The following is a 17,251-nucleotide window of genomic DNA, read 5'->3' as shown; positions in this document are numbered from 1 at the left end:
ATCCTGGTCAGGGTCATGGTGGCTCTGGAGCTTATCATGTCAACACTATGACAATATATGGAATAAAACCCAGTTCTTCTGGGGAATCTGTCACACTTGCTTCTGTTTTTGCAGGCAAGACCTTTTTTTTACTGTCATACAAACTAAGGCAAAGTAATGCAGAAGTCATAAAATAAACATCTATAACAAAATTTGCATTACAGAAACAGGGTGTCTAAGACTTTTGCACAGTACTGTATGTGCAGGCAATTTTCGAGTATACACACAGCTGCAGTAACAACAGCACCACAGCCTCGTATTCATGGGTAAATCAGTGAAAAGCACATATGCAAATACAACTTGTTTGTAATGCATGACCTTATGTTCCTAGCAAAACCCTAAGAGAGCCATTTAGTATCAGACCTAAACTAGGTGTGTCAAAAGGATGGAAAGGACTCATTATGTGCGTTAAATACAGTGTAGAGCCACATATTCCATTTTATGCAAAGGTATGAATTTTATTTCATTACAGTTTGTTTTATATTGTATACTTTGAACACATGCACAACTGTCAGTGTGTAACAAGAAAACTGATTACAATAATTACCATAAATATTTTTGTCTTGTGATACATTACAAAAACTGTTCATACTGTATCTAAAAACAGTAGGTGTAACTCATACCTTCATAGTGTAATTTATCATTTTAAAAAAAGGCAAAAAGACATCATTTTTGCACTAGGAAAACCAAGAAAATCTGTGCAAAAAAAAAAAAAAAAATTATAACATTTGAAAATGCATTATCACCAGTCATTAAAAAAATTACTGAACAATATTCTTTATAAAGGTGATAAGCTGTACAGCACAGGGCTTTAATGAAAATTGATTATTAAAATATTTTTCTTTATTTTTCAGTTGTAGTCTTGGAAAATTTCTCCTGGCAACAAGTGCTAATTATCCAGATACAATCAGTTCAAATAAATAGATTAAAAATAAATAGCATAAATATATGAATAAAAAAGGAAATAAAGTAAAATTGCCTGTGGAAAAAAAGAATGCCAGAGGATCTTGAATAAAGATTTAACAAGAAGCTTGTGGATAAAAAGGCCAAATGAACCCAAATAAAGTATTTCACATAAGCTCATTACCTCATTCATAAGCTTTGGGTTTTTACATGGTGTATACTGACATGGCTACATTATACAAGCAATAATAAGACCCCTATACTGTATGTAATCACACTCGAACAATACAACTTTGACTAATCTACCAGCACAGATGTACTCAGTGAACATTATTTCTTCAAGTTACTAGATCAACATCTCTTTGTTATTTCTGATACAACATTTTAACCAGTCACTGCCATCTAATATCATCAGTGGGATCCTGTGGGCTTTACTCATTCATTTATCTATTCACCTTCAGCAACAGCTTTTATTAAATTTTGGGATGTAGAACCAATTAAGTAGTTTACAAAATATTGCAGGCAGATAGAAGCGAAAATAACTGTTTATTTCTTGAAAATTTTGAAACACTGTTCATAAGAGGACTCAGTAGTTTCTATCTGTAACTAATGTTAGCCATGTGTATTTATAACTAATGTTAGCCAAATGATGCTGTAACTAATGTTAGCTACTTGTATCTGTAACTAATGTTAGCTACTTGTATCTGTAACTAATGTTAGCCAGGAGACTCTGTAACTAAAGTTAGCAAAGTGATGCTGTAACTAATGTTAGCTACATGTATCTATAACTAATGTTAGCAAAGTGTATCTTTAACTAATGTTAGCCAAGTGATGCTGTAACTAATGTTAGCTACTTGTATCTGTAACTAATGTTAGCCAGGTGACTCTGTAACTAAAGTTAGCAAAGTGTATCTGTAACTAATGTTAGCCAAGTGATGCTGTAACTAATGTTAGCTACATGTATCTATAACTAATGTTAGCTACATGTATCTATAACTAATGTTAGCCAAATGACTCTGTAACTAATGTTAGCTACTTGTATCTGTAACTAATGTTAGCCAAGTGACTCTGTAACTAATGTTAGCAAAGTGTATCTGTGACTAATGTTAGCCAAGTGACTCTGTAACTAATGTTAGCTACGTGTATCTGTAACTGATGGTAGCCAAGTGATGCTGTAACTAATGTTAGCTACTTGTATCTGTAACTAATGTTAGCCAGGTGACTCTGTAACTAAAGTTAGCAAAGTGTATCTGTGACTAATGTTAGCCAAGTGACTCTGTAACTAATGTTAGCTACGTGTATCTGTAACTGATGGTAGCCAAGTGAATCTGTAATTAATGTTAGCCAAGTGACTCTGTAACTGATGTTAGCCAAGTGTATCTGTAACTAATGTTAGCCAAGTGTATCTGTATCTGAAGACCCTTAAGCAGAACCTTATTACCATGTATTGCTCTCTATCTACCCTGCCGAACTTGGTAGTGTTGCTTCTGTATGGAAGTTTCCAGAAAGGAAAAATTTGTAACGTTGGCCATGTTTAGCAGCAATCAAGAATTTAAGCCCACCCGGGCCTCTAATGATAGCTGAGTCCTTTAAAAATTACATCAAAATAAAATCAAAATATATAAATAAAATAAAAAAAATTATTAAAATACTGAAACTGCACCAATTTCATATGTTCTATTAAATGAGGACTCTAGGTATTTGCCATTCTCATTGTCATTCTAATTTACTGACCGAATCATTGCAGTTCAGCTTGGTGAACATTAGCTAGCTATATGTACAAACTACTAATTGTGCACCTTTGGGCTTACAAGGTTGACTGCAGCTAAATATAGTCAGTGTTTCAAACATTTCAACAACTAAACAATTTTGCATAATTTGATGATGAGCTGATATTAAGAGCTATACAATGACCTTGTTATCTGGAAGCTGACAGATGGACTCAGGTAGGGGAGAAGCCGAAGCGCAAACTAATGACATCAGATAGCAATGATGGGTCAAGCAGAATGTTGTTCCAGGACCAGCGAATACATGTTAATCCAGGAACCACTTTTACTCTAAGAAACCCAATTCATCAGATGACAGAGTCCAGCTCTCACACAGAGGAAGTCTGCACGCTCTCGCCAGGACCTTTCCCCTGCAGACTTCCAGAAATAGTGTCAGAGTCGAGTAATTCTACAATGCTGTATGGAGAGCAGTCCTCCAGGCCCAGCTTCCCACAGGCCCAGCCACAGAATCCTTTTTCTAGATCCCTAACCGAGAACCACCACTCACTGAAGACCCAGGACACCTGCACCACCGCCGAGTACAGACCTAGAGACAACGAGACAGCCATGATGATCAGTGGGTAGGAAATGATGAGAAAGGGGCACACTGTAATTTTGTGCCAGAACGTCCGCTCCTCGTTGTACACCAGGAACACGTTATACCAGGTGAGTGTGCCGTAGTAAAATGAGGTGATGAAGGAGAGCAGGAAGATGACAGGAGCACATGAGAGACTCCACAGCACCACGTGAGGACCCTGATCTAAGCCGAAACCACATGACCGCTTTGCTCCTCCTGCTGCTTCACACTCAGCATCCAGACGCTCTTTGGACTTCGCCATTTCACGGAGCTCCTTCTCTGTCAGCGTGACATGAATGTCCACCATCTGACCTTTCTTCTTCCCACGTGTGATGGTGCCAGTTAACGTCACATAGCGGCTGTCTGGGGGTAGATTCCATCCTCCTGGAAATACAGAGTGAGTAAATAGCATTACTGACTTGTTAAGATGAATTATACAACATTGTTGTTGAATTTGTGTTCTGAATGGTGTTGATTAAATTTCTATAACAGCAGCTCTGACAATAGTTTGACAATAGTTATATTAATGCACTCATTCTAATACATTATTGTTTTTATAACAACTTACAAAGGGACTTGTATGGTGGATGCTCCACACACCCACACACACAAAACGTAATTGTAATTGTTAAAATCGTGAAGTTTTCTGCAAGAAGATGGTTTTAAAAAGGAGTCTCTAGTATCAGCGCTTCGTACCAGTCAATGGTCTTCTGATATGGCAGAAAACGTCAGGGTTTTGCAGTTTGCAGGTTCTTAGTAATGCATCTTTTTTTGTCTTATTAACTTCAAGAGAGAGAAAATAAGACAGACTTGTGTGGGAAAAAGTAGTTATCAGTGCCACAACATACAGTCCCCTCCGAAAGTATTGGAACGGCAAAGCCAATTCTTTTGTTTTTGCTATACACTGAAGACATTTGGGTTTGAGATCAAAAGATTAATATGAGAAAATAGATCAGAATATCAGATTTCATTTCCTGATATTCACATCTAGATGTGTTAAACAACTTAGAACATGGCACCTTTTGTGCCAGACCACCCAGTTTTTAGATGAGCAAAAGTATTGGAACAGATAGTCTTAGAGTAAATAACACTTAATATTTGGTTGCATATCCCTTGCTTGCAATAACTGCATCAAGCTGGCGACCAACTGACATCACCAAACTGTTGCATTCTTCTTTAGTGATGCCTTTCCAGGCTTATACCACAGCTTCTTTCAGTTGTTGTTAGTTTTGGGGGATTCTCCCTTCGGTCTTCTCTTCAGGAGGTGAAATGCTTGCTCAACTGGGTTAAGGCCTAGTGATTGACTTGGCCAGTCTAAGACCTTCCACTTTTTTCCCACTGATGCAGTCCTTTGTTTTGTTGGCAGTGTGTTTTGGGTCACTGTCTTGCTGCATGATGAAGGTCCTCCCAATTACATTGGATGCATTTCTCTGTAAATTGGCAGACAGGATGTTTCTGTAGACTTCTGAATTCATTCTGCATCAATAAAGATTAATGAGCCTGTTCCAGAAGAAGCCTTGCAAGCTCAAGCCATGACACAACGTGCTTGACCAATGAGCTTACTTTTTTAATCAATCAGTCAAACTAACATGGCACACCTGGGCAACAAGAAACACCTGTCAGTCATATGTTCCAATATTTTTGATCACTTGAACAAATGAGTGAGTTCAAACAAAAGGTGCTCTGTTCTAAGTTAACAAATCAAGATGTGAATATCAGGAACTGAAAGCTGAAATTCTGATCTAGTCTCATAGTCATCTTTTGATCTCAAACCCAAATGTCTTCAGTGTATACTAAAAACAAAAGAATTGGCCTTGCCATTCCAATACTTTCGGAGGGGACTGTAAGTGATTCCTTACTTATCTTAGCCTTGATAGTTATTATAAAGTAGTAACATGTTCTGATTTGTGCCAGGTATGCTTGTGCTTTACCGTCTTATAGCCCAAGGAACCATCTGTAATTCTCAAGACTCCTCATTCATATTTCATAAAAATAACATGCAAATTAGGGATTTTTCTGTCTATTTTAAGATGACTAATCAAGACTTGGTTTCAAGTGAGCCATGTGTTCATAAAAATGGATCAGGAATGAATATTATAGATATTTTAGACAAATTTAACTTCAACCAATATGAACAAATCACACAACTCAAAAAAGCTCACAAAATCACAAAAGGACTGATTGTCAGAATTCTAAAAAAGGCAGAGCTCATACATTCACTTATTGTAGGAAATACTGGTAATTCAATACCACTGATTTTATTATTACTATTGATTTTGTGTCTGCAGTTACAAAAAAAACCCACAAACTGTTTTTATTTATACCCTGCAGGTACTGAAAAATAAACCTTACAATTTTGGAATGCAAGTTCAGATAGAAAACCCTATATTGGGAAGGTTTTCTTCCTGCTTTTACACCATATTTCAAAGAATGTACTGCAAAAAATTGTGATATCATTATATATATATTTTTGTTATTGCTGTCTGGGAGGTGCTGTCCACTGGAAATTGTGATATTATGGCTTTTAACATACTTATGATGTATATTTTCATTAATGATTGTTTTTTGTTAGTTGTCTGTATTTTATATTAAGTACACATATTTAATTTGACATCACTATGTGTTTAGCATTATTATATAGATTATGTAGATTACTATATAATAATTTTGTTGTCATAAAATCCATACTCAAGTACTGGCACACCCTGACAAACAAACAAACAGATAAACAACAACAAAAAACACTCCTGCAGTTGGATGAAATTCTGTCTATGATGACAAATTAAATAAATAAATAATGTAAGATCATGTATGCATCACCTGTCACATAATAGTGTCTAAAGTAAATTATTCAGCAGAAAAAATCCTGTTCCACAGAAATATTGTGTGCAGTGTGTGAAAATATGTCAAAGCAAGGACTTTCACACATCAAGTTACCTTCCCCTGTTGGGGTTGTGAGAAATTTAGCCCCTTCCTCTGAGTTTCTCTCTGTGACTTCTACGTCTCCACTTCGCTCGTCTCCGTCGGTCCTCTCAGTGTCGGACCGGTAAACAATGATGGATTCGGGCCGTGGCTCCCTCTTCCTGCGCTTCCTGCGGGTGCTCGTTCCAGTGTTTCCTTCCTCCACTGGAGCTGTAGATGTGTCTGACTGTATGGATGACGGCTGGGGGCTCTCTGATCCTGACTGCTCCACTTGCTCCATGCTGCACTGTTAAGTCACTCCTGTGTGTTAACAAACCTCTGCGAAAGCTGATGTATGTGGGAGAGCGAATGGCCTCAGACAGCCTGCTGTTCACTTTCAAACATGGTCATCCTGAATAAGTAACAGAAGACATGGGTTGGTCCTCTTTTGGGAAACACAGTGTAATAAAGATACATGCACAGACCTTGTACATATTTGTAATCTAACCTCTTTTATTGTTAAAAAAAAAAAGGAACAAAATGGAAAATAATGAAAGAAATACTAATACTAATACTAATAATAATTAAAAAGGAAAATAATCACAAATTGCAGCACAGATTAATTTTATGACTACAACCCAAACTAGCATTAAACATGCTAGGTCAAACTAATTAATCACAAGTAGAACCAAAGCCAATTACACTGTAAGAAAGTATATCTGGAACTTTTTTTTTTTTCACAGTAAGAGTACAAGCATGGCACAGTGGAGCAGTGTGTAGCATTACCACCTCAACACCAGGGTCCCCAATTTGATCCTGAGCTCAGGTTATCGTCTGCCTGTTTTTTCCTGCAGGTTCTCAGATTTCCTCCCATTTCCCAAAAACATTCCAATGTGTAAGGGCATGGTGTGCTGTGACTTACTGGAATCCCATCCAAAGTGTCTTCCCGAATCCCACCTAACACCCAGTGGTTAGTTATATGCTATATGGTCAAAAGTTTGTGGACACCTGACCATCACAACCATATGAGTTTGCTGAACATCCCATTCCAGATTTAGTCCCCCTTTTCTGTTATAATAACCTACACTCTTCTGGGAAGGCTTTACACTAGATTTTGAAGCATGGCTGTGGGGATTTGTGCTCATTCAGCCACAAGAGCATTAGGGAGGTCAGGTGCTGATGTTGGGTGAGGAGGCCTGGGGTGCAGTCAGCGTTCCAGTTCATCCCAGTGGTGTTCAGTGGGGTTGAGGTGAGGGTTCTGTGCAGGCCACTCAAGTTCTTCCACTTCAACATTGGTAAACCATGTCTTCATAGAGCTCGCTTTGTGCACAGGGGCACTGTCATGCTGGAACAGGTTTGCGCCTCTTAGTTCCACTGAAGCGAAATTGTAATGCTACAGCATGCAAAGACATCCTATATGATTGTGTGATTCTAACCTTGTGGGAACAGTTTGGGGAAGAACTACATATGGGTGTGATGGTCAGGTGTCCACAAACTTCTGGCCATATAGTGTATTTATTTTTATGGTTCTTGTGATTTAGTTTATAAACAACTTCTTGTAAGAAACATATTAGGGTGATTGTCATTATTTTAAAGCCATTCAACGGAAGTCAATCAGGCTTAACAATAATAACCTAATAATAACTACAACATTCATTAAGAAAATCATAATAAAGCTGCAGATGCACGATGGCTTAGTGTTTGGCAAGTTTGCCTCGCACCTCCATGGTTGGAGGTTTGACTCCTGCCTCCGCCCTGTGTGCGCAGAATTTCCTCTGGGTACTCCGGTTTCCTCCCCCAGTCCAAAGACACACAGGCTGATTGGCATTCCAAATTGTCTGTAGTGTATGAATGTGTGTGTGATTGTACCCTGCGGTGGATTGGCACCCTGTCCAGGGTGTCCCCTGACTTGTGCCACACGTTCCTGGCATAGCCTCCAGGCTACCCTGTGTAGGATAAGCGGTATGGAAAATGGATGGAGTTGTGGATTTGCTAGCTATACATCACAAATATCTTTGTGTCCCCAGGCCCCACTTTGAGAACCATAATTCTACAATGTAATGCAAAAGTAAATATCAGTAAATGTAATGTTGATGCCTGATCCTGACACACTTCTACTGCTGTGGCTCTGTCACCCTCCAGACCTGTCTGATTCATCCTGATACTCTATTTCTGCTTGGAGCTTTCTGCATTTATGACTCACCTTGTGCTGCTGTAGATGGTACCACATGAATTATTGTAAAGATTTGCATGTCCCAAAATCAGTTAATGCCCAAGTCTCACCCTTGCTTGAAGAAAACCTCACTTGGATACTGTAGACTGCTGCTGTAATCAGAAAGACTGTCCTGTGCTCATCAGAGGACTGTTATTCACAATATACTCACACTACCTAAGGACTGCTGCTGTAATCATAAAGACTGTCCTGTGCTCATCCCAGGACTGTTATTCACAATATACTCACACTACCTAAGGACTGCTGCTGTAATCATAAAGACTGTCCTGTTCTCATCCCAGGACTGTTATTCACAATATACTCACACTACCTAAGGACTGCTGCTGTAATCATAAAGACTGTCCTGTGCTCATCAGAGGACTGTTATTCACAATATACTCACACTACCTAAGGACTGCTGCTGTAATCATAAAGACTGTCCTGTGTTCATCCCAGGACTGTTATTCACAATATACTCACACTGAAAACTCTTCAACACACTCAGTACTGCTTGGATTTACTCTTCTACACCTGTATACTGTAATGATTTATAATCGGGTGTCACCGAGAAGTAGACGGGTTCCCTTCTGAGTCTGGTTCCTTTCTAGGTTTTGTTCCTCATGTTGTCTCAGGAGGATTTTCCATGCCGCTGCCACTTCTGGTTTGCTCATTATGGATCTGCATCCAGATTTCTGTGAAGCTGCTTTGTGACAATGTCTGTTGTTGGATAAACTCTAACAGATATGCAACCATTCATAATAACAACAATAGATTTGGGTATGTGGGAGAAAAAAAACCTGAAATAAAAAAGATGTCATTAAAAAAAAAAAAAAAAAAAAAAATATTTCTGTAGTGCTGTACTGATGTTAAAGCTGTGGAAGTGTGCCTGTAAATGCATTAAGTTCAGTTCAGCATAATGCAAGCTTTTGTGTGCCGACACCCTTTTTTCCGTCTGATGGAGCTTCAGGATCTATTGTTTCAAAAGCAAAAGGCTACAGGGAAGAAGGCACAAAGGCAGCCAGCAGAATGGGCCAGGAAATGAGCTCAGTTTCAGATCACTCATGCATGTGTGTGCTGCACTGCAATGAAGCTGCGATGATGCATTGCGTTTGTGATTTATTTACACAACAGCCGCTTGGTGTGGTGTGTTTTTCTCCTCCAGCTGATCCCCTCCGCTTCATCACACCCCACCACCACTGACCCACTCAACACCAAACCCCGAGTGGCGAGCCGAAACAACTCCAAAACAACAGCAGCTAAACACAATCTTACCCGCACAGATACGAGGCAACGGGTTCGCTGACAAGATGCAGATCCAGTAGTTTATTTCATTTCATTGTAATCGACAACCGCCATGCAGATGCGCCTCAGATCCAGCACAGATTTAACCCCGCCCACTGATTCTGCAAAACTCTGTCCCAGCCAATAGGAATCGTCTTTGTTCCAGCGCAGATTTAACCACGCCCACAGATTCCCCCAACCGCTGTCACACCCAATAAGAGCCGAGCTGAATTCCAAACGGCTTCCTTTTGGACGTCAAGTGCACTACATAAGGCGTGAAGAGCATTGTTGCACACTTAGTGTAGGGCGCCTATTGAGGAAGTGTGGCGGCGTTTGGGATAAAGCTATATTTTCTTTTAAGAGAAGCTATTTTCTTTCGAATACAGATAATGAATATGAAGTAAAACTTACTGTTTGTTACGGGTGTATTATGCGTGTATAATTTCAACAGTTTATTTAAGCAATAATTTATAAACATATAAATATTAAAATATATTATAATTTATAAACAATTTCTTTTAGGATTATTTAGAGAAACTACGTGTTATGTGTGACCACGGATGTTATTATTATTGTTATTATTATTATTATTATTATTATTAGTGTATAAAGTTGGCATATTTAAAATATTGCCACTGAAATGAGAAAATGTATTTGAATGTAATTTGGTTTTCCTTTAACACGGACCTTGTGCACGTTAATTTCCTTATATGGGCATTTAAATTATACTGTAAATCAAACTGATAGACCAACGTCTTTGGAAATAGTTTTTTAAAATTATACTACTCAATACATTTTTACAGTTAATGTACACTTGATAAAATATAAATATTAATAAACTATTGATGAAATGAAGTTATACAGCTCGAGTTATACAGCCTTATTGTTTTATGGGAATTGAGGATGCGCGCGAGGTGAAGTTCTGTCAGCAGGATTAGCCTGTCAGCTTCCGGTGAGAGAATATCTGACCGTTAGCAGCTTAAAAAATCTATATTTAACGGCATATTAGATAATAATTAAGCGCCATTTATAATTTCAGGTGAGATATCTCCATGATTGTCGTATTCTAAGTATAAAAAAATCGTGAGAAGTGATTTAAAAGAGGATTTTGTATGAACTTTAGCTAGTTAGCTAACATTAGCCACAGGAGCTAGCTTTGCTAAGTTGTAGAGGTTTGAACAGTTGTGGATTTCCTTTTTTAGACCATAATGGATGATCAGTCCGCTTTGGTAAACTTGGACAACCTTTTGCTGCAGTTAGGTGAGTCTCTTAGCTTCCTCTCATTGTTTGACCTGACATTTGACCTTGACTTTGGGAAGCAAAAATGATTCAAATGTATTCACATAAAAGAGGTATTATCAAATAATGTGATATACACTATAAAGCTAGAAGTATGTGGACATCTGACCATTACACCCATATGTGGGCTTTCCACAAATTGTTGCTACAAAGTTGGAAACACACAATTGTATAGGATGTCTTTATGTCTTATCTTTGTCTCTGTAATGCGATTTCCCTTCACTGAAACCAAGAGGACCAAACCTGTTCCAGCATGACAATGCCCCTGTGCACAAAGTGCACTCCATGAAGACATGGTTTGCCAAGCCTGGAGTAGAAGAACTCGAGTGTCCTGCACAGAGCCCTGACCTCAACCCCACTGAACACCACTGGGACGAACTGGAACGCTGACTGCACCCCAGGCCTCCTCACCCGACATCAGTGCCTGACCTCACTAATGCTCTTGCAGCCGAATAAGCAGAAATCCCCACAGCCACACTCCACAATCTAGTGTAAAGCCTTCCCAGAAGAGTGGAGGTTATTATAACAGCAAAGGGGGACTAAATCTGGAATGGGATGTTCAACAAGCACATCTGGGCGTAATGGTCAGGTGTCCAAAAAACTGTGGACCATATAGTGTATGATGTTGTAGAAAATCAATTATTATACAGAAAAATACTTTGACATGTCATTGACCCATATACACTTAGGCTAGTTATTATTCTGCTGACCACGCATTAGAAATGAACAATCCTAATTTTTATTTTCACATTGTTAACAGCTTTAGAGACTCGAGAATTAGCCCAGAAGAAGGATGACTTGACACAACAAATTCAAAGTGAGTATTCCAGGCATAGTTTAGCTTATCATGTATATTGTTTTTCCCCCAGTAAATATTAAAAATTAAAAATCATCATCCGTCTGAATTTTAAGCAAGTTCCTTCCTAAACTTCTCACTACAGTTTGTAAAGTGGACATACAAGAAAAGAAGAAATGCATTGATGAAACTCATAAGACCATACAGAAACTAGACGAGGACATTCAGCAAAAACAAAACACCGTCAAATGCTACAAAGAAAATGTGAAAAGGTATGTTGAAAGCAAAATCATCGAACTAATCATCTAGTGTTCATATTTTTTAGGACTCCTAGACTGTATGTTAGATTAGTTGAGTGTTATTTTTTTTAACATTTTAGTTTTTCACCACAGTTAAAGAAAACTCGTTTACCATTTTGTGATTCCCAGTGTTCGTGGAACAAGTGATCTTCTGCTTCAGTATGAGAAGACGCTAGAAGCTGAGCTTGAAAGGAGGCAGGAAAGCTATAATCAAGACATGTATGAATATAATTTCAGCATGAAAACAGAATTGTCTTTCACATCACTGACAGCTGTGTGGATCACACAAAAGTGCTTTTTTTCCCTGAAGGAAGATGTTTCAGGAAAGAATGGAGAACTACTGGAAAATATTTCAGCAGCATAAAGAGGAGTATTTGCAGAATCCTCTAGCCACAAAGCTCCTAAAGATTCAGGCTGAGAATGAAGAAATTGAGAGAAGAATCCGAGCCAAAGAAGAGGAAATAATAGCAAAAGAGAAAGAGTTGAAAGCTCTCCAAGGTAATTCATCAGCCACATATCAGCATATCTATATTTGTTCTATTCTATAATCTGCATTTGTTCTGTTTTTTACAGAGAACCATGACTTGTGTGACAGGTAAATATATACTTACTGCAGTTTATGCTTGTTTATAAAATGTGACACATTCCCTAGCCATGAATGTTTCCTCAGTGTTCAGAAACATGGTGAATCAAACGAACAACAAGCAGCACCGTCTGAGAGTGACACTCAGTGTGAAGTTGATATGACATCTCATCAAGATCCTCAACCACAGGTACAATAATCCTGCCCTTCCTAGGATATTTTAATCTTTCCTTTCTCTGGCATGGTGGCTCTGCGCCAAGCTCGGAAAATGCAAAAGTTGTAGGGAGTGTGATCTTGTAGTATTATTGGTCTTTTATTGCAATAAGTGAAAATACACCTCTGCTAGGCTAGAGATGACTGATTCTATCCATAGTCATGAATTTTGTTTTACACCAGGAATAAAACACAACAGAGCATGTTGTATAGGAAAATAATCAGTGATGAGGTGCTGTGATGCAGCCCGATGTGAAGTGGCGTTACTGTTACCAAATGGAATTTGATTATTTTCTGATAACAGCACATCCTGAAGTGTTTTACTCCTCTTATACCACAGAAATTTGCCAACACTAACAACTTTTATTTACTTCTATTTGTGACAAATTTTTTATTTCGCTTGAAGTTACTGAGAAACTGCAAAGTGCAAAACTGAACGTCTGGAATACTTTCCGATACTAAAAAACTTGAAGTTACAGCTTTACCTATAACTGGTACAGTGCTGACATTGGAGATTCCTTTCATAAATGCTAAATAAACATATCTTCACAGAAAACCTCACTATATCAGTGATTACCCATTTTTTTTTTATATATTTGCTTATGTGGTGTGTCCAAGTCCCTGTGAATGAGGTGTTCCATTAATATAAACCTGTGATTTGCCTTGTACCTGGCACTATTGTCAGAGCTGCTGTTATAGAAAATGAATCAACTTCTGCCCAATTACAATCGAGAATTCAACAGTGCTGTGGTATATGTCACTGTAAAATAACATAAGAGAAGTTCGGCCCCGTTCACACCTGAGTGATCCAATCATAAGTGGACAGTGCTAAGTACAGGTGTGAGTATAGTCCAATGCCTCTCGGAGACGCGCTGTGATCCGATCACTCGAACCACCTTTAGAGGTGGTTTGGGACGCATATGACTGCATAACGTTTGTAGTATGAATGAATGCAGCTTGATGGTCCTAGACAGCAATGAAGGACTGCATAGTCTTATCCAGAAAGTATGTCATCGTTGTGACACTGTTTGGCTTTCACACTGAACGGTAGAGCTCTCTGTCTGGCTATAATAGGAGATACGAAGGCAGCTGCTTTTTTGTAGCTTCTTTCTTCATATCATCTTTCAGACATGAGCAGACCTTGCGATTGAAATGTTTCAAACAGCCTGTTTGAATGCTGTGGAATGCAGCGGAAGACAGGCGTAATAAATGTGCATGACACCCTTCCTCCTGCGGAAATGATCTATGAAATCCGATCACAAGTGGTCACTGGAGACGCGTTCAAAATGCCAGGTGTAAATGTCTATGCATTTCGGCTGTCCACTTGTGATCGGATCACTCAAGACGGATGTTAATACCATTACAATCTGGCATCCTTCTATCAGTATATGGATAACTAGCCAACCTAAATTGAAGATTGTTATTTAAAACAGAGGTTTAAATAATGTAAGATTAAGGTTGTTTTAGTCATTTAAAATTTATCATCAATTTCTGATGTCTAGGGTAACAAAACAGATCATGAGGATGTTCAAATTGAGATGGATGAGAAGGCTTCGGAGAAAAATCAGGACCAAGCAGATGGTGGTGATGAGTCAAATTCATCTGAAGTGGGTGTAATTGGTAGCACCATATGGACAAACTCAGAAATAAGAAGTGGTAATGATACAAATATTTCTGTTTTTCATTTATGCCTGTTGTATATAAATGACACCGTATTCATTTTAAGCTACTAAGTTCATGTGTATGTTTATAGTGGTATATTTTATCCCTCAGAACAAAGTCAAGGAGCAGACCAGAATGGACAAGAACACACAGCTGAAGTGGTATGCCTGACATTAATTCACTGATACCTTTATGTGGCATGGAGCAGGGTGTGATAACTCTCTGTTTCATTGAAAAATGTCTGCATTTCACAGAGCACTTTTAATACATCAGGAAAAACAACCTCTGATAAACAATTTCCTGGTTAAAACAAAATAACATTTAATATACTCAGTGCTGAGTGAGGCTTCGAGTCCTATCACGTGGGCTGTGTAGGGTTTGTGTGCATATAATTCTCCTCTGATTTCTTGGACTTTGTAAGCAGGACATGAATACAAACACTTCCTGTGGGTCTGATGCACTTGAGGGGATGATGGAGGCTGAGGAGCAGCAGGAAAGTGCAGAAGCTACTGTGGAGGAGGGCAGTAACGAGGGAGCAGTGTGTCCCCCATCATCCCCCGTCCAAATGAGAGCACTGGATACGCCAACATTCTGTCTAATGTACAGTACCTCCAAAACAAACGTTTGGATCTGTATTCCTAAATGCCAGAGAATATCAAAGGATGAGTATATAAAATCTTCAGTACAAGACTTGTAGTACATCATACAGAGAACAAGTTAGAACAAGTTCATACTATTCTTAATCACTAAATGTTAATCTTATTGGAAACACTTTCCATACTGCAGGGGTTTCCAAACTATAGCTTGCTCCATTGTGACCTTTTTAAAAATCAAATTAAAGATCGTTTGCTAGGGAGGCATGATGACGCAGCCGGCCCACAACTCTAGGGAGCCCAGCTTGATTCTGAGTTCGGTTACTGTCTGTGTAGAGTTTCTCATATGTGGGTTTCCTCCCACCTCCCAAAAACAAAAAAGCCAGTAGGTGGACTAGCTACAATAAAGAGCCTTTAGGTGTAAACATGTATGCATGGTCCTCTGTGGTGGACTGGGGTCCCATCCAGAGTGTATTCCCAGCTCACGTCCAGTGTTCCCAGGATAGGATCCACCACCACCCTGACTAGGAATTTACCAGGAATTCTATGTGTAAAATATTTATTTATGTGGCACTGTGCCTAAAACTGACCTGTTAAGCTAGCTACATAAATTAATAGGCAGTGTAATTGTGGTAATTAAGCTGGCCTATAATATTATAGTTATAATATTATTGTGTGTAGTAGCAGCCCCAGTACATGTCAGGGTCACCAGGAGGGCGGAGAAACACCAGCATTCGTTTTCTCCATGAACTCTGGACCAAACACTCCTACCTTCTCAGGCTTCGACTGCAACTTTGAAGTGGGACCAAGCCAACATGAGGTTAGGCCAAAAAAACAGCACACACACACACAAAAAAAACAACAACAATTACAAATACAAATCCCCAGTATTCCTCATTGCATTTAAACTGTGCATGTGTGAGCTGTATTATCTGGCAGTGGTTATGCTGTTTGTGTTTTCTAGGAGTCACCTTTTACATTCTCCAGCTCTTATTTCAGCAAGGTATGCATTTAGAGTAACAGAGCTAAAGGAATGTATGTGGCTATATTTATTTTTGGGATAGGATCAGGAATTGCATATTGTGGGCAGTGGTGGCTGAACGAACCGTTCTGATCAGGCTCTGGGTTCCTGATCAGAAGGTCGGGGGTTCAAGCCCCAGCACTGTCAAGCTGCTGCTGTTGGGCCCTTTAGCAAGGCCCTTAACCACATCTGCTCCAGAGGTGCTATATGATGGCTGACCCTGTGCTCTAACCCCAGCTTCCTAGCAAGCTAGAATATGTGAAAACATGCATTTCATCAGCTCTGTACTCTACACAATGGCAATAAAGTTGAATCTAATCTAATCTACTATTTTGCAGATTTCAATATCATTAAGTAATACCACTATAAAACGTGTGAACATATAATGCAGTGCATTAATTGTTACTGTTAAGAGCTTAACAATTAAGCTATAAAATAAAAAAATAGCATAATTTATTTTATATTTTTCATTCTGAAAGCTAGCAAGTTAAGAGCTAGCCTTCAGAATGAAAAGTATAAAATATAATATAAGCAGTATCAGATTATCATAAATCGTTGTGACATATGTCTTGTCCATGTTTTCTTCTAGATCTATGGATTTGTTTTCTTCTCATGCATAGTACTTTATTCTCATAAATAACCTTTTTTTTTTATTTCTTCTTTTGCCTGTAGAAGTCACCTGAAACGAAGCTGCCAGGTAAGATAGACACGACACAAATATGACACATGACATTTGTCTTTTATGACATGAATATATGTGATTATTGTTTTGTTTGCTTTAACAGGATTTCTGTTTGATGAAACAGAGAGTCGTACAGAGGAAGAGTTTGCTTTTTCTTTTAGCTCTAAGAGCCCTCAGCCCAAGGAGTCAGGAGGGACTGGAGATGCTTTCCCTTTCTCCTTCTGCTTAGGGAAATTTTAACTGTGTTGTAGTTTTTATTTATTTATTTTTTGGGGGGGGGGGGGGGGGGGGGGGGGGGGGGGGGGGTTTGGGGGGTTACTTTTTAGTATTCTGACAAGCACTTGAAAGAAATTTTACAGTTTAATAGAACTGTATTTCTAATGTTGCCTTATTTGACTTTAGAAATTGTTCATGAGAGGACTGG

At 38.7% G+C, this 17,251-nt stretch overlaps 2 protein-coding genes across 5 annotated transcripts; one reads left to right on the top strand and one right to left on the bottom strand.

The window, feature by feature from the left end:
• Positions 1-1,398: 1,398 nt before the first annotated feature.
• Positions 1,399-9,813, bottom strand: tmem169b (transmembrane protein 169b). The gene is made up of 3 exons (XM_026946143.3): positions 9,671-9,813; positions 6,223-6,598; positions 1,399-3,669 (listed from the first exon to the last, which is right to left on the bottom strand). The coding sequence occupies exons 2-3, from the start codon at positions 6,485-6,487 to the stop codon at positions 3,038-3,040; spliced, it is 897 nt and encodes a 298-aa protein (XP_026801944.3). The 5' UTR covers positions 6,488-6,598; positions 9,671-9,813; the 3' UTR covers positions 1,399-3,037.
• Positions 9,814-10,261: 448 nt separating this feature from the next.
• Positions 10,262-17,096, top strand: LOC113546324 (protein SIX6OS1). Of its 4 annotated transcripts, none has more exons than XM_053233957.1 (15): positions 10,262-10,718; positions 10,882-10,939; positions 11,739-11,795; positions 11,920-12,046; positions 12,203-12,292; positions 12,384-12,571; positions 12,647-12,668; positions 12,744-12,846; positions 14,372-14,525; positions 14,643-14,692; positions 14,953-15,131; positions 15,809-15,944; positions 16,089-16,127; positions 16,818-16,842; positions 16,931-17,096. In XM_053233957.1, the coding sequence occupies exons 2-15, from the start codon at positions 10,888-10,890 to the stop codon at positions 17,065-17,067; spliced, it is 1,359 nt and encodes a 452-aa protein (XP_053089932.1). In that variant the 5' UTR covers positions 10,262-10,718; positions 10,882-10,887; the 3' UTR covers positions 17,068-17,096. The 4 variants fall into 4 exon arrangements, with proteins under 4 accessions (XP_053089932.1, XP_053089930.1, XP_053089929.1 ...); XM_053233955.1 differs by having other exon boundaries at positions 10,263-10,631; positions 15,806-15,944; XM_053233954.1 differs by having other exon boundaries at positions 10,264-10,718; positions 15,806-15,944.
• The last annotated feature ends 155 nt before the right edge of the window (positions 17,097-17,251 follow it).

This window comes from Pangasianodon hypophthalmus, chromosome 5 (assembly GCF_027358585.1).
Source record: "Pangasianodon hypophthalmus isolate fPanHyp1 chromosome 5, fPanHyp1.pri, whole genome shotgun sequence".
Lineage (NCBI taxonomy): Eukaryota > Metazoa > Chordata > Actinopteri > Siluriformes > Pangasiidae > Pangasianodon > Pangasianodon hypophthalmus.
This window is presented reverse-complemented; position numbering and strand designations above follow the sequence as displayed.

Coding starts and splice junctions, on each gene's coding strand:
- tmem169b (XM_026946143.3), bottom strand. CDS start 6,487: ATGGAGCAAGTGGAGCAGTCAGGATCAGAGAGCCCCCAGCCGTCATCC. Junction 3,670..6,222: donor CACAACCCCAACAGGGGAAG/GTAACTTGATGT, acceptor CTGTATTTCCAG/GAGGATGGAATCTACCCCCA.
- LOC113546324 (XM_053233955.1), top strand. CDS start 10,888: ATGGATGATCAGTCCGCTTTGGTAAACTTGGACAACCTTTTGCTGCAG. Junction 11,796..11,919: donor CTTGACACAACAAATTCAAA/GTGAGTATTCCA, acceptor TTCTCACTACAG/TTTGTAAAGTGGACATACAA. Junction 12,669..12,743: donor AACCATGACTTGTGTGACAG/GTAAATATATAC, acceptor ATGTTTCCTCAG/TGTTCAGAAACATGGTGAAT.